Source organism: Puccinia triticina, chromosome 10A (genome assembly GCF_026914185.1).
Source record: "Puccinia triticina chromosome 10A, complete sequence".
Classification (NCBI taxonomy): domain Eukaryota; kingdom Fungi; phylum Basidiomycota; class Pucciniomycetes; order Pucciniales; family Pucciniaceae; genus Puccinia; species Puccinia triticina.
The window spans coordinates 424,120-439,120 of record NC_070567.1 but is presented as its reverse complement, the minus strand read 5'-3'; the positions used below and the strand labels follow the sequence as shown (position 1 = coordinate 439,120).

Here is a 15,001-nt window from a genome sequence, read left to right as displayed (position 1 = left end):
AATTGATCCCTTGCGCCCGACCCTCCCCCCTGCGCATTTTGCCTGTTCTCCTTGCTAGCATTCAAATGGCTCAGAGCCCCATATGGAGCACTTGGTAATATCATTGCGTGTATAATAGCTTTTTGTACAGGTGTATAAGATAGACATAACAGGAGATAGGAGCAAGAAAGAGACAGAGCAAGAGAGAGAGACAGAGCAAGGGAGGGAGAGAGTGGGAGGATCTTGCCAGGATGGCACCACCCAAGTGTTTGCTGGTGGGTTGTCCTTTGCAGTTGTTGCCGTTGTCTTTGGCTGGCCCTTGCCCCGCTGTTTGGTCATTGCTCGGCTGGAGCAGTGTGGTCTTGTGGCGTGGTTGGTTGAGGTTCGGAGGTTGCGGCGGGGAAAAGGTGGTCGCGCACTCAACAACAGCCAGCCGGGACAGAGCGAGCTTGAGAGAGAGAGGGAGGGAGGGAGAGAGAGCGAGGGAGGGAGGTGAGCGGATGATATTTATAAAGTCCACTACTCCGGCGGCCCAACGTCGATCTGGACCTCAGGTGCATCTCGATCTTGGTGGTGATGTTTGAATTCTGTTCAATTGTCGGTGGCTGAGGATGATAGTCAAAGTGAAATCAAAATGACCTCAAAAGCGGTTCGGAGGGCAATCAAATGATATTCGAATGGCAGTCAAATAAGGTTTTCACCGGAGTTTCTCCGGCAACTCCCGCGGATATCCCGGATATTTGCCGGATGGAGTTTCCACTTGATTATTCATTGAATTATCTCCCAAATATTGGGAAAAAAATTGAGGAGTATTCAAAATCCCAACGAGTGGGGCCACTTCGAATTTTTTTCAATAATTTTCCGTCACTTCGAACGGCGGTGGGAAAAGACGCAAGAAAGTGCGTCCGTGGTGTATTCACAAAGAAAACACCAGAGGTGTCATTGGATTGCAGCCTTTCACGGGTGCTATTGGGTTGCTAGTGGGTTGCCAGATGTAGCAACCCAATGATGATTTTTACCTCCGGAGGCAAAATAGAAACTCATTTGCCTCCCCGGGTGGGTGGTGTTTTTTGGGTTCGGGTTGGTAAACGCGGGATAGCAACCCGGTTTACCTCCCCGGGTGGAGATGCTCTTAGAAGGTTTGTGACGGTCAGATTTGAGTTCTGGTGTTTCAAAGGAAAACACCACCAAAACAAAAATATCTCTCATGCGAGTATCCCTGATTAGTCATAAGTCCCTCCGGCAAAGCCGAAAGAGTTAAGTTCGCGCGAGCACAGGGAGGGACTTGTGTTAAGTTCGGGTCTCAAGGGCCTGCACGACCCCCTGTTCCCCGGTGGGCCGGACCCCCGCTTTCTGCTGCTGTGGATACTTCAAACTCGCGTCGATCGCCCCTGATCGCACCCAGGTTTCATCGAGTTGTTTATGTTGTAACACCCAACTGACCCTCAACCACCCTTTTTATGTACCTCAATGTCTAACAATCCCATCCCCCATCAAGAAACCGCGGGCACCCCTTCTTCAGCGCCTACACCTACACCCATCACGACACCCAACGTTTCGTCCTCGAAAAAGGCTCTTGGCATCCACCATGGCGTGCCGAACAACGCGTCCTGCTCACCCGCCCCAGGTTCCTCTACCGCTAACGCATTGCCCAACACACCAACCCCGCTGGACTTCGAAGCACTTGTCGCAAAATTGTTGGATCCCAACAGCGGTCAGCCCTTTCATCTACCCATGCTCCTGGGTTGTCTGTCTCGGGCACCCATCATCACTCATATTCCATCCATACTTTGCAGATGTCAAATTGAAAGTTCATCTTATTACCGAGCTCCGAGAAATGATCGATCTTTGCTCGAAAGACGTGGAATTCACAAAACACCTTGATGTGATCATTTCAGCGGTGGTTGAAATTTTATCAAGCAGCCGTCCAGTCTTTATGACATCGACTTGGGATTATGTGAGTCATTCAATTCCGTGAAAGTTTCTTTTTCAGATGCAATATTTAATTTTTAATACGATTTCTCACTTGATCAAAACAACCGGCCCACAATCCTAGAAATATCGACTTCTTCTCCTTGATATTTTGTGTCGGGTCCCTGCGCACGAAGCGATGAAAACAAACGCGTTGAAAGTGATGAATATGCTGATTGACATTATCCGAAACGACAACGAGGAATCCGTGATGATTTCTTTCAAGCTTGTGGTTGATCTCTACCGATCATTCAAAGTGATTTTAGAGCCAACGGTCGCCCCATTCTTTCAAACAATTTTGGAAATGTATGATCTCGTGCCAGCTACGACGGAAGAAATTTTTGGTGATATCAAGACGGACAAAAATCAACAAGATGGCATACCACTCCCCTCTGATGGCTCTACTCAGCTCACTCCCGATGCAAACAAAGCGACACTTGACAGCGGCAAATCCAACCTGATGCGGAGAACCGCAAGTGGGAACCCGAACGTTTCGGGAACCGCCTCCCTGACTGGATCCGATTCTAATTTAACTGAAGCGATCAGGGGTATGAAATCGTTCAGAGTTCTGCAGGAATGTCCTGTGGCTGTAGTCTTCTTGTTCCAAACCTACAAAGCTACTGTGCAGCCCAGTCTGCCGGCTTGCTTGCCCATTATCGTTAAGGCTAGTTCACACTTTTAAACGCTTATCACCTCTCCTCCACCACTTTCTCATTCACCCTGCATGATTACTGGGCTCATTCAAGTGGTTTGGACTTCATAGTTTCTGAGAACATCTCCTGCCCCTCAAGTACTTTGGCATGGAATCATTGCTGAACGTCGCCAAGGTCCCTTTATGGGCGTCGCGCCGACTATTACTAAAGCCGGCAAACGGGGTCAACATACTGAGCTGATGATCGCTCAGGTCAAGGTACGTCCATTATTCGTTCTTTGCCTTCTTTTCGTGTTGAATAATCTGTTCCATCGAAGCTCTGATTAATGACCGGCACTCAAATGGATCCTGGAACCTCTGCGCTCCCAGGTTATGTCTTTCATAGCGTATGTCATCAGAGCTCAGTCACACCTGGTACAGCCCTTCGGAACCGAGATCCCACCGATAGTTATTCGCATACTGAAGGACATCCCACCGGAGTCATCGCTCTCTCGCCGAGAACTCATTGTCGCCTTGCGCCACATCCTCGGTACCGAGTTTCGCTCGGTGTTTATTCCATTTCTGAATGACCTGCTAAACTTCCGAATATTCATGGGAACCGGGATCACTTCATTTGAGACCCTGCGAAATTTGGTATACAACACTTACACCGACCTCCTACAAAACATCAAGGCAGACCTACAAGGAAACCACATCGTAGCGATCTTGATGAATTTCGCCGAAGCATTGAACGATCCGATTGCCTCAACTAGTACTCAAGCCATGGCCGGAAAGGTTATCTATAGTCTTGTCGATTTGGTTGGTTCACATCGGCTGGAAAAGCATGAAGCCATTAGAATGGCTCGATGGTTAATGGAAACCTTTGTCCGGAAGATAGAGGCACTGGCCGACAATCGAGCTTACCATATCAAACAACAAGCTGATATTCAAGAAAGATTACAGAGCAGCTCGAACCGCCTGAAAGAAGCGGGACCTAAGGATAAGGGCAAAGGAAAACAAGCCGATATACCTAGCTCATCCGATCCTCGAACTGCATCTCGCACCATCAGTGCTGGGCTAGTCCAGCCTGTTCGAACTGCAGAAGAGGCGGAAGACATTCTTATTGAGCGAGGAAAGATTCTTGGCGGCGTCGCTGTCGTCCTTGAGCCACCACTCGAGAATTCCAAGGGTCAGTTTGGGTTGACATAATCTGTTAGGAATTGATCATGCTTACCTTTTGTCCTGTTTCTGGCTGTACGTTTGTTAGATCCGCTTTACGGCCGCCGCGGGCTCATTCGGTCTTGCGTCACAAGCTTCCAAATTTTGGTTGGTAACTTGAGGAAGATGGATGTTCAAGCCTTACCAGACGCGATGATCTTGGGTCGATTGCTGACAGCGACGATACGGTGTTTCGGAATCTACGAGCACCGTCGGGACGGAAGAGAAATGAAGGAGATTGTGGACTCTTTTGTCTGCATGTTCACTCAAGCCGATCTAGTTCTATTCAGCGAAACGTTTGAGCCGTGCATGCCGCTACTGATGCAAGAATTGCGGCTAAATCCAGAATTGCTAGCATTTCCGCAATATTTCTTGGGCAATTCAGTTCTATGCAAGGTAACCATTGGGATCACTTTACGGCACACAATGAAGCACCTCCATCAGCTTGGAAAAGACAAACACTCAGGAGTCATCGTGAAACTTCTCAAGATGTGCTTCTTGGCTGTCAACGTGTTCCCAGATGTCGAAACAACCTTGCAACCTCACATAAGTCGCTTGATCATGGATTCTCTCCGATTCGCCTCCTTCTCAAATGAACCTGGACAATATTATTCTGTGCTAAGAGCGTTGTTTAGGGCTATCGGTGGCGGTCGATTCGAATTATTGTACAAAGAAATCTTACCACTGATCCAAGTTTTACTCGAAGAGTTAAACGCCCTCCTTAATGCGGCCACCGATCCCAAAGACAAGGAGCTGTTTGCTGAGCTATGTCTGACAGTGCCCGTTCGGCTGAGCGTGCTCTTACCCTACCTTACCTACTTGATGCGACCTCTAGTAGTTGCCTTACAAGCCATCCCTGATCTCGTTGCGCAAGGATTACGAACGTTGGAATTATGCGTCGACAACCTAACCCAGGAATTCTTTACTCCATTGATGGCACCGGTCGTCCATGATGTGATGACATCTTTGTGGAAATTGTTGAAGCCTCTTCCTTACAACTCTAGTCACGCGTCTTCAGCTTTGCGGATTCTAGGAAAGCTAGGCGGCCGTAACCGGAAAGTCTTGCAACCAAAAGCGCTTGAGTGGAAGCACGTTGATGTCCAAGCCTGCTACCTGCCAATTAGGTTGGATGGTCATCAGAGAAGCCTTTGCCTTCCTCCACTGGTTCAGTTGGCGTCTCGGCTGATGCAACGTGGGGATATCCATTACAGAAAGAATGGTTTTGGATTTTTGAAAAACATCACGCCCGTCTTTTTATCCATGGTCAGATTTTCATCAGTTTATTTCCAACAAATACGGAATAGTCTCTGACAAAAGTTTATGTCTATTTACTTAGGGATACGGACAAGGTGAACGAGAAGAAACATTCTCAGTTCTGCTGAAAGGGTTATTTGATGCCACTAGAGTGACAGAATTCTCTGCAGATGCCGAAGCTCATCTGTCATCTCTTTTCGAACACGTCTTCATCACGGAAATCTGGCAAGAACCGGGCCTCAATCCTGATCAAGCGCGTTATTCGCTTTCGCTAACCAATACGATCATTGACGCCTTAATCGATAACCTCACCGTTGCCACAGATCAAAATCACCTCGAGGCTGCCTCTCGCTTCACCCTGGAAGTTTTCCAAAAGCTCTTCCAACGCGCGAAAACCTCACCCCCACCGAAAGAAGAGATACTGACCTTCGCCAAACGAACGCTGTGTATGAAAGCTAGCTCTTCCTGCTACGATCATTCATGGCCTCGTAAGTGCGCTGGTCATCAAGTTCTCTCTGTTTTGGTGAACGATGCAGAAATGAGCGCTGGTTGGATCGTGGATTATGAGTTGGAAATCGTTAGGGCTCTGCTCTTCCTTCACAAAGATGCCCCATCCGCGACGGAAATGATTCTGCAGGGGCCAACAGATACGTTTCTGAAGCTCTTGAGGATATGTCACAGCCCGCCCGAGACGCCCACTCCACGCGAGATGACTGGGACGTTAAATTATCTTGTCGGACTATTAATCATCGAACTGTGTAGCCAGACCAGCGGAGTTCGGCGGGTGGCCCAATTAGCCCTCCAGCTAATCAGTGAACGAACTCAGAAACCGATGCATGAACTTCTAATGCCAGCCCGAGAACGATTGTCACCGATTTTTGGAAAACCTTTACGAGCTCTGGCATTCCCTATGCAGATCGGGCACCTCGATGCCTTAACATTTTGCGTTCGATTGGATCCTCCATTGTTTGATTACAGCGATCAGATGATGAGAATATTGCAAGAGGCCCTTGGAATCGCCGATGCGGATGATGTAGCATTAACCGGAAGGACAAACCAAGTCAAGACAGCCAAAGCCCTTATCGAATTGCGAGTGGTTTGCTTGAGGTTTTTGGCGGCTACTTTACGACTACCCGAGATGCGTCAACAATCAACCACCAAAGCGAAAATTCTTTCGGTTTATTTCCAATCATTGTATGCGAAAAACATCGAGGTTGTCAATGCAGCGCACGCAAGCTTGAAAGAACTACTTGCTAACGGGGGAAGCCGATTGCCCAAAGATCTATTGCAGACCGGGCTGCGACCAGTTTTGAACAATCTCTCTGATCACAAGAAACTGACGCTTCCTAGCTTGCAGGGTCTCGCACGCTTAGTAGAGTTGCTCACCAACTATTTCAAAGTGGAGATTGGATCCAAACTATTAGATCATTTCCGGCTACTCTCAGATCCTCAAACACTTGCTACGGCTGCCTTGTCTTCGTCCCAGGAAAGTGGTGTTCTAGAAATCATGGCGGGAGTCGTGAACATATTTCATTTGCTATCTAGCCCGGCTGCTGGCGTTTACCTGCGTGATATGATCGCATACGTGGTGCACGTCGAGACAATACTGAAAAAAGTCACTCCTAGCCCATTCACCAAGCCACTGTCTCTTTACATCGATCTTTATCCCGAGGCAGCTACCGGCTACTTTTTTACCCGGCTGGATGATGAAAGGCATCTGAACACTTTAAAATGGGTCTTACTCAGCGATCACTCGGAACAGTTCAGAAATTACTTGAGGCTATGTGCTCAAGACTGGCTCAAGCAAAGCTATTCCTCTAGCGCAACTTACGGCCTGCATGGCACGATCGTTCTGCAGCAGTTAGTCGCTAAAGATCCCAAATCGATTGCCATTGATTCAGAAATCATGCACATCATCAGTCAGAGATGGGTATCTGACGAGAGGAAATCACGACTGGGCCTTGGAATTGGCGATGACCGTTTTGCTCAACTTCGCGAGGACGTAATTGCTGTCGAAATCATGATGACCTGCATCAAGACCCACCCCCTCGGGAATATTGATTTTTTGTTTCATTTGGCTGATGTCTTGGATGCCAATAGAATCATCGAGTACAGTCATGTTGCCCGATTTTACAATGAGCAAGTCCTCAAAAGCACGGATGTCACTTACAAATCGGCTGTCCTGGCGCGCTTTCTCATTATCGTCAATAATCACCAAATTCCTCCTCAGCAGAAAGCTGCCATCTTACGGCACCTGATCAATCCTCTCCTGTTGGTTGCCTTTGAACGAGGGGAAAGAGAAAATGACATTGTTGATACTGAATACATTAACAAGGTTCATCTCGTTATCTGGAGTGCATTCATCCCGAATACCAACGTGAAGCCATTTGCATCAGATGATAGATTAGATGTTGAATTGTTACACATGGCTAGTTTGATCGTACAATATCGGCCCAATTTAGTCGCCGACCAGAGGAAAGAGATTATCAAATTTGGTTGGTACTTCTTGAGCTTAAGGGACGACTTAACGGTCAAAAACGCGGCATACATTTTGATCTCTCGTTTCATCGCGGCCTATGATTCTCCAACGAAGATCGTCAGTCAAATTCTAAACGCTCTACTCAAGCTACATAGCACAGAAGCCAAACACCTGGCGCAAAAAGCCTTGGACATCTTACTTCCGGTCATACCCAAAAGATATAAGGATAATCCATCAGAATGGATTCGACTAATGAAGCGCACGCTGAGCGAAGAGGGGCAAAATCTATCATTCTTGTATAATTTCTACTCAGCAGTCGTTCGAAACCCTGAGCCTTTCTTTGCCCACCGAGATGTTTTTATCCCTTACATCTCTGCTGCGCTTCCCCGAATGACCGCCAGTGGAAGCTCGAATCCTGAAATGCGAAGCCTCGTTGTGGACTTGGTTGAACTCGTTGTTCGATGGGAGCAGCAGCGCGTTGAAGTGACCAGCAAAGAGGCGACCAATCAAGATGCTGAAGCTACCAGTCGTACTCCAAGTCCAGAACCGGAGCACTCTTCTCCTGCCAAGCGAATCAAATTAGATCAACCCAGTACGCCTGTTCCATCCGCCACCGGATCCGAAATAGCACTAGGAGGGTACATCGTCCCTTACCCGATCAGAGACGCGATTGTCAGCGTACTTATTCGAGTCATTACCTATCCTAATGAGCCAACCTCAAAGAACCCGCCGATCGTTAAAGCACTCTCATCAATGAGGTTAATTTTGACCAAAGTTTGGCCTGAGGTGGAGGTAAAAGTAAACTATTTCCAGCGTGCTCTGTCTGCCGAAATCACGGAAGGAAACATTGGGGTTGTCTGTAATACCGCCGAACTTCTAAATATTGTCCTAGAGAACAAGTCAGATGAATGGCTCTTGGACAATTTGAGCTTGGTCCAAACTCTAGTGGAGAAAGGTGTCAGTTTCAAGTCTGAAGATTTATTCAAGGTTCAGCGGCCGCTACTGCATAGAATATTCAGTGTTTTACCTGTCGACGATCAATCTACTTCAGATCAAGATGAAAAGAAGGAGAAGACTGGCGCCGCGGTTACTGCTTTTGAGCAGTGGGTCAACTCGACAATCAAGGAAGGACTGAAAGAGCCTCGCATTCATGAAAATTTTCGTTCGGCGCTGGCATTGCTGCAGGCTTTTGATCGAGCCCAACCTTCGAAAGTGGATGTTTTTATCCCTGACATCGTTCGCAACTTCACCCGCGCCATGCGCGATCATTTAGCAGCCACTCAAACAGATCGCAATCCTACGACACCCGAGCAAGCCAAGATTCTCCTTGAGCAAACCAAGACTCTCCTTGAAAGCACCAGGCAAATCCTTGAAGGCTTATGTGACTTGATGAAGACCCGGGTGGCAGCAATGGGAGAACAGCGGCTGCATCTTTTGACCGGGCTTGTTCAACTGGTCGAGAAGTCTCCCCACGTGGAGCTGTGCCGTTACATTCTAGGCGTTCAGCGAAAATGGATTGAAGATAAGGATCCGTTGCCGACGTCTAGAGAAAAGGCAACGATACTGGTCAAGATGATGAGCTATGAGCTGAAGGGTAATGAAGAGTTACTGAATGAGTATCTGAAGTTAATCTTAGATATTTATTTATCGAGCAGCTACTCAAGATCTGAATTTACCATGAAACTCGAACCAGCCTTTCTCTTGGGCTGTCGCAGTCGGGTCCCAGAAATAAGGACGAACTTCATGGCGGTCTTCGATGATAGCATTCGACCAGAGCCTTTCGCCCGATTGCAGTACTTGATTGGAGTCCAGAATTGGGAACCATTGGCCGATATCAATTGGATCCATCACGCATTGGATATCTTTCTGGGCTCGGTTGAAATGAATGATCCAGTTTTGATCGAAGGTAGACTCCCCTATCCGCTGCCGAACTCGTCCGATTTTTTGAATTGGGCTGAATCAGTCAAAATCAGCAATGTCATCAGTTCTGCCCGGCAACTGCTCTATGCAGATCCAGCTGAAACCGAGAAGATTTGGGTGTCCCTGTTTCAGGCCGCTTGGACGACATTTTCTAAGCGGGAGCAAGCTGATTTGACAAGATACTTGATCCATTTGTTTTCAAAAGAATATATGATGAAAGCTGTTGATCGCAGACCCAATGTAGTCCAAATCATCTTATCCGGTGTCAGAGGCTGCAATCCAACGGTCGTCCTACCTCCCCATTTGGTCAGATATCTAGGTAAAACCTATGCTGCTTGGTACACCGCAATCGAAAATCTGCAGCAAGTTTTGGACGAAGTGGTCGATTTCAATCAAGAAACTCAGACCAACAGCCACAATGACAACCGGCATCATCCTGAGAGCAGTCGCGAAGTCGCCGCTGAAGCTCTAGCTCAGTTGTATGCCGAGTTGGGTGAAACTGACATCTTCCATGGTCGTAAGTGTTTTGATATGCTTGTTTTCCCAATTCGTGATGTTACCCGTTGGATCCTCATTTCCTGCCGATTTTGAATCAGAATGGAGGCGCAAAAGTCTATGCATCGAGACGAATGCTGCGATGTCATACGAGCAAATTGGGGAATGGGGAGCAGCTGAACAAGCAGTACGTTCACACCTGTATCATCTTTTCTGCAAGGCCTGAACCCCTAGACCAATTATGTTTTTCTCTTTCGCTTGCGAAAACGCTTTGGCTGTTTGTCCGCTCAGTATGAGATGGCTCAGGAAAAAGCCAGAGCAAATTTGCTCCCTTTCGGTCAAGGCGAATATAATCTTTGGGAAGATCATTGGGTTCTATGCGCGTCAAAACTCCAGCAAGTAAGCTCGAGAAATTGGAAATTGTCCTGAGAGTGACATGAATACAATAATAAACTTCTTTTTTTGTAGTGGGAGCTCTTAAGCGAATTGGCGAGGGCTGAACACAATAGTGAATTGTTACTCGAATGTCAGTGGAGACAGGCTGACTGGTCTACCGAGCATGAAAGTATCGGACTTGCCATTGGAAATCTTCCTTCACAAAGCATACGAAGGATCACCTTTCAAGCTTACCACACGCTGCTCAAGAGTCATATGGGGTTGCTTCCCGATGAGAGCCGTCCGGAATTCACTCGACTGGTTGATGAAGGCATTCAATTGTGTCTTCACCAATGGTTTCGACTACCCGAAATTGTTACCGAGTCACATATTCCTTTGCTGCAAGCATTCCAGCAGTTCGTTGAACTTCAAGAAGCTTCGCAGATCTTCGACAGTCTGATATCAACCACAAGTCAAAATATTGAGGCAAGGTCGGCCGACTTGAAACACGTATTACAAACTTGGAGGGAGCGATTACCGAATCAATGGGACGATATCAACGTATGGAGTGACCTTGTTTCTTGGAGGCAACACGTTTTCGCAGCCATCAACAGAACTTATATACCATTGATTCAATCGAACCTCGGCGCCAACACCCAGTCGTTTGCGTATCGAGGACATCACGAGACCGCGTGGATTGTCAATCGGTTTGCTCGCATAGCTCGAAAGCATGGTTTATTTCAAGTGTGCAAGGACGCCTTAACAAGAATTTACACACTGCCGAATATCGAGATTGCAGAAGCTTTCCTAAAGCTATGCCAACAAGCAAAAGTTCATTTCGAACACCCTGACGACTTTGGTGTTGGATTCCAGACTATCAGCCATACGAACTTGATGTATTTTGGACCCACCCAGAAGTCTGAGTTTCACACGCTCAAAGCCATGTTTTTGGCAAAGTTAAATCTCCACGAGGAAGCTTCCCAAATTTTCAATCAAGCTGTCAGCACCGACTTCCAGCATCCCAAGGCTTGGGCTCAATGGGGTGTTTACCAAGACAAGCTCTTTGAAAAGTCTCCTGAAGATCTACAACTCGCAGCTGGAGCGGTGAACTGCTATCTGCAAGCGGCTGGTCTGTACAAAAACGGCAAAGCTCGCAAGCTGTTGATCCGAATATTGTGGCTGCTTGGAATGGATGACGCAAGTGGGACGATTGGTCGAGCATTTGACGGCTTTAAAGGAGACCTCTCGATTTGGAATTGGACTTATTTCATCCCACAACTGCTTTGTTGTCTTTCTGCTCCCCGTGAAGCACGTTATGCCAAGGCGCTGTTGACCAAAATAGCTAAATCGTTTCCACAAGTGAGTCGCCGCTCCTCCTATCCCATCGTGATTTATGCTGATTTTGCAAATGGCTGAATTTTGATGAAATTTTATTTCTAGTCTCTTTTCTTTTATCTGAGAACGACAATTGAAGAACTTTACCCGCAAAAGCAAAGAGCATACAACGCTGGCCACAGGAGTGGTGGCGTCTCTCTCAACAATTCAACAAATCACGAGAACAATACCTCTCAGCCTCAGCCCACATCGATTCAGCAAGGGGTACCTCCCAACACAAGTGCAAACCCTACCCAGACTGCCGTAACCCTACCAAACCATCCTCCTCAAAATAGCGCGTCGCCTTTACCACTGCCATTCGAACACGCGGACGAAATCATGAGCACCTTGAAAACACAGTTCCCTCTCATGGCTTTGTCGATGGAGATGTTGGTAGACCAGCTTTATCAACGGTTCAAGGCTCCACCTGAAGAAGATGTCTATCGATTGATCAGTGCTTTATTACAAGAAGCCCTCTTGGTAAGTCCTAGAGATTCTTTTCTCTACAAGAAGCCCTTTGATCTGATGAAGAGAGTTGATTGATTTTCAATTTCTTCTCTCTTGCTAGTTCTATATCCAAAGAGCAGGCAATCCCAACGATGATTTACAACTATCTGATGCTGTCAAAAACAATTTGGCTAGATTCTCGGAAAACTTGAGCCAACTGCCAATGCAAGTAAGTATTGCCGATCTGAAAAAAAACCATCAATTTACATACTTGATTATGAGAGTGGGATGCGCAAGCTAAATGTCTCCCATTCCGTTTACCAGCCGCATTTCCATCGAGATTTTGTCGAAAGTCCGCATAACTTGAGAACATACGTGAATAAACTGCAAGAATGGCGACTAAAATATGAGAAAAATATCGAAAGGAAACTCAGAAAATCGAACCTAGAAAATGCAAGTCATTGGATGATCGAATTCCAATACCAAAAGTTCGATGATATAGAAATTCCTGGACAGTACTTGAAGGTCCGTATTGGCTTCGGCAAATATTGAGGCCTCAATTGCTCATGAAGTTTTTGATCATTGTGCTGCAGAGATTCGATGATGATAATAATGCGCACTTCGTCAAACTCGTGCGATTCTCGACGGTATACGGCTATCATCGGCAGAAGGAACATTGGTTTCGCAGGATAACCATGATCGGACATGACGCCAGTCAACACTCATTTGTCATTCAGATGCCAGTACCGAGATCTAGTCGAAGAGAAGAAAGGATCATGCAACTCTTCAGAATGTTAAACTGGTCAGTTAAATTTCTCTGTCATCCCCCGTTATTATTTCAAGCTAATCCCCTTATTCGTGCCTACTCGGGGCACGCGAAACATCATTAGTACACTTTCACGTCGAAGAGAAACTCGCGCGAAAGACGTGTCTTTTACAATACCAGCTGTGATCCCTCTCGCCACGAACATCAGAATTATGGAGAGCAATGTAGCTTATTGTACACTGCAAGAAATATTCGAATCCTACTGCCAAGAATCTGGGATGTCGAGAGACGACCCTTTGATCGCTTACGCTGAGAGGTTGAGAACCTTTGGGTTTGAGGGCACAGAGGTAATGCATGCCTTCTTGACCAATTCATTGGAAGAAAATCAACGTACTGATGTTTGCCTATTGGCATTACCGATGCTGTACGATTACGTACCCACAGGATGTTAATTCGCTGAGTACCAAACTTGAGATTGGCGAGGAAATCACAGCAAAACTTATGCCAGATTCTATCTTGAAAAACGTCTGTAATTTCTTATCCACATCGATTTGCAACTCGAAAATTTCCTGGAATCTAGGCTCACGTTAAATATTTATTTTGCCATAGTATTTCTTCAGGAGTATGAAAACTGCTGGGGATTTATGGCTTTTCAGAAAGAGAATGACGATTCAATATGCCAGTTTTATCTTCATATCATATATTTTCAGTCTCAGTTTGCGAACTCCCCACCGGATAGCATTTGATCGCTCTTCTGGCGCAATTTTCACGACCGACATGTTTCCGTGTAAGTCAAAAGGTTTATTGATTATATTATCGATCCCAATTGAATATTTCTTTTGAAAATTGACATCATTGTTTCAATTCTTGAAGCTGTTTTGTCTAACAAACCGGAGTTTGGGCATACTGAAGCTGTACCATTCCGCTTCACCCCAAACATCCAGCAATTCTTGACAAGACAGAATATTGAAGGTCTTCTGACAGCCTCTTTAATGGCTATTGGGCAAGCTTTGGTACAGCGCGAAGTACGTGATTGAAATCCCCCTCCCATTGATAAATTAGCGGCGAAAAAGATGGACAAAGGCTGACTGGAAACTTGCTTTCGTCTCATTTTTGTCGAAACCGGCAACTGAAAAACAGAATGAATTGGAGCATAACTTGTCGATCTTTGTAAGGGATGACGTGATGAGCTGGAATCATATCGCGCTGGCCAAATCAATGAACGAGGATTTTAACATCAATGAAATCATATCAAAAAATATACAATTGATCGTCAAAAAGTCTAAATTACTAGCCTGTGAAATGGAAAAAAAGAATGTAAGTTTCTTGTTTCTTGTTTTCCCGCACGTGTATTTGATTGTTTTTTGGACTAAGCAAGCCATGGCTGATGTTTTTCTGTTGATATGATGATAATCAGATTGATCCTGCTAATCCTCAACCCGTCTGCCAATCAATAATTGAGTTGATTAATTTAGCCAGTAGCCTACCCAAATTGTATTCCATGGATCCTGCCTGGATGCCATGGTTATAATAGATTGTCTTTAGTCCCTTATGCTCCTTTCCTACTTGTTATATGTCCTTTTTCTTTGTCTGTCTCTTCCTCATCTAATATTTGTCCCTGTTCTTACATTCCTCTCTTTATTCTGATCTGTATCATTTACAAAAGTGCATTTTTGGTAGCCATGATTACTCCCAGCCATTATGTTGGATTTGTTTTTCTTTTCAATTTCTATTGTTGTTATGTTTTATTTGATCTCACCCCTTAAAATGACTGGAATTAATTTGTGTGTCTGCCCAGCTCAATGATTTATGTCCACCCTATGTTTGTGTGAACGTTAAGGTTGAGGACCCCAGAGATCTATCCCCTTCCAAACCAACTCATGTCACCAGGGGAAGTGTGGCACTCTGTAGAGTGCCAGACCGTAATTTTATCCGTAAAATGGTCTGATGTGAGTCAAATGTCAGCTGTAACTCTTTGTTCAAGTTTCTTCCCAACACAAGAGTAACTGTAGCTGAAGTTTTTGTGGAATTTTCTATCACTCAATGCCAACAGATAAAAATATCTGTTAAAATTTTTGTTTGGAGCATCTTG

General features: G+C 45.9%; 1 protein-coding gene across 1 annotated transcript; it reads left to right on the top strand.

The window, feature by feature from the left end:
- Nucleotides 1-1,449: 1,449 nt before the first annotated feature.
- Nucleotides 1,450-14,440, top strand: PtA15_10A37 (uncharacterized protein; the record flags this gene model as incomplete). Its single annotated transcript, XM_053160548.1, has 21 exons — nt 1,450-1,693; nt 1,776-1,936; nt 2,036-2,614; nt 2,714-2,860; nt 2,972-3,770; nt 3,849-5,062; nt 5,136-5,541; nt 5,659-9,969; nt 10,049-10,134; nt 10,239-10,346; nt 10,416-11,681; nt 11,763-12,176; nt 12,265-12,372; nt 12,468-12,668; nt 12,737-12,945; nt 13,034-13,256; nt 13,354-13,434; nt 13,519-13,696; nt 13,783-13,934; nt 14,050-14,226; nt 14,327-14,440. 21 exons carry the CDS (start codon nt 1,450-1,452, stop codon nt 14,438-14,440), a joined length of 11,178 nt encoding a protein of 3,725 aa, XP_053024173.1.
- Between the last annotated feature and the right edge of the window lie 561 nt (nt 14,441-15,001).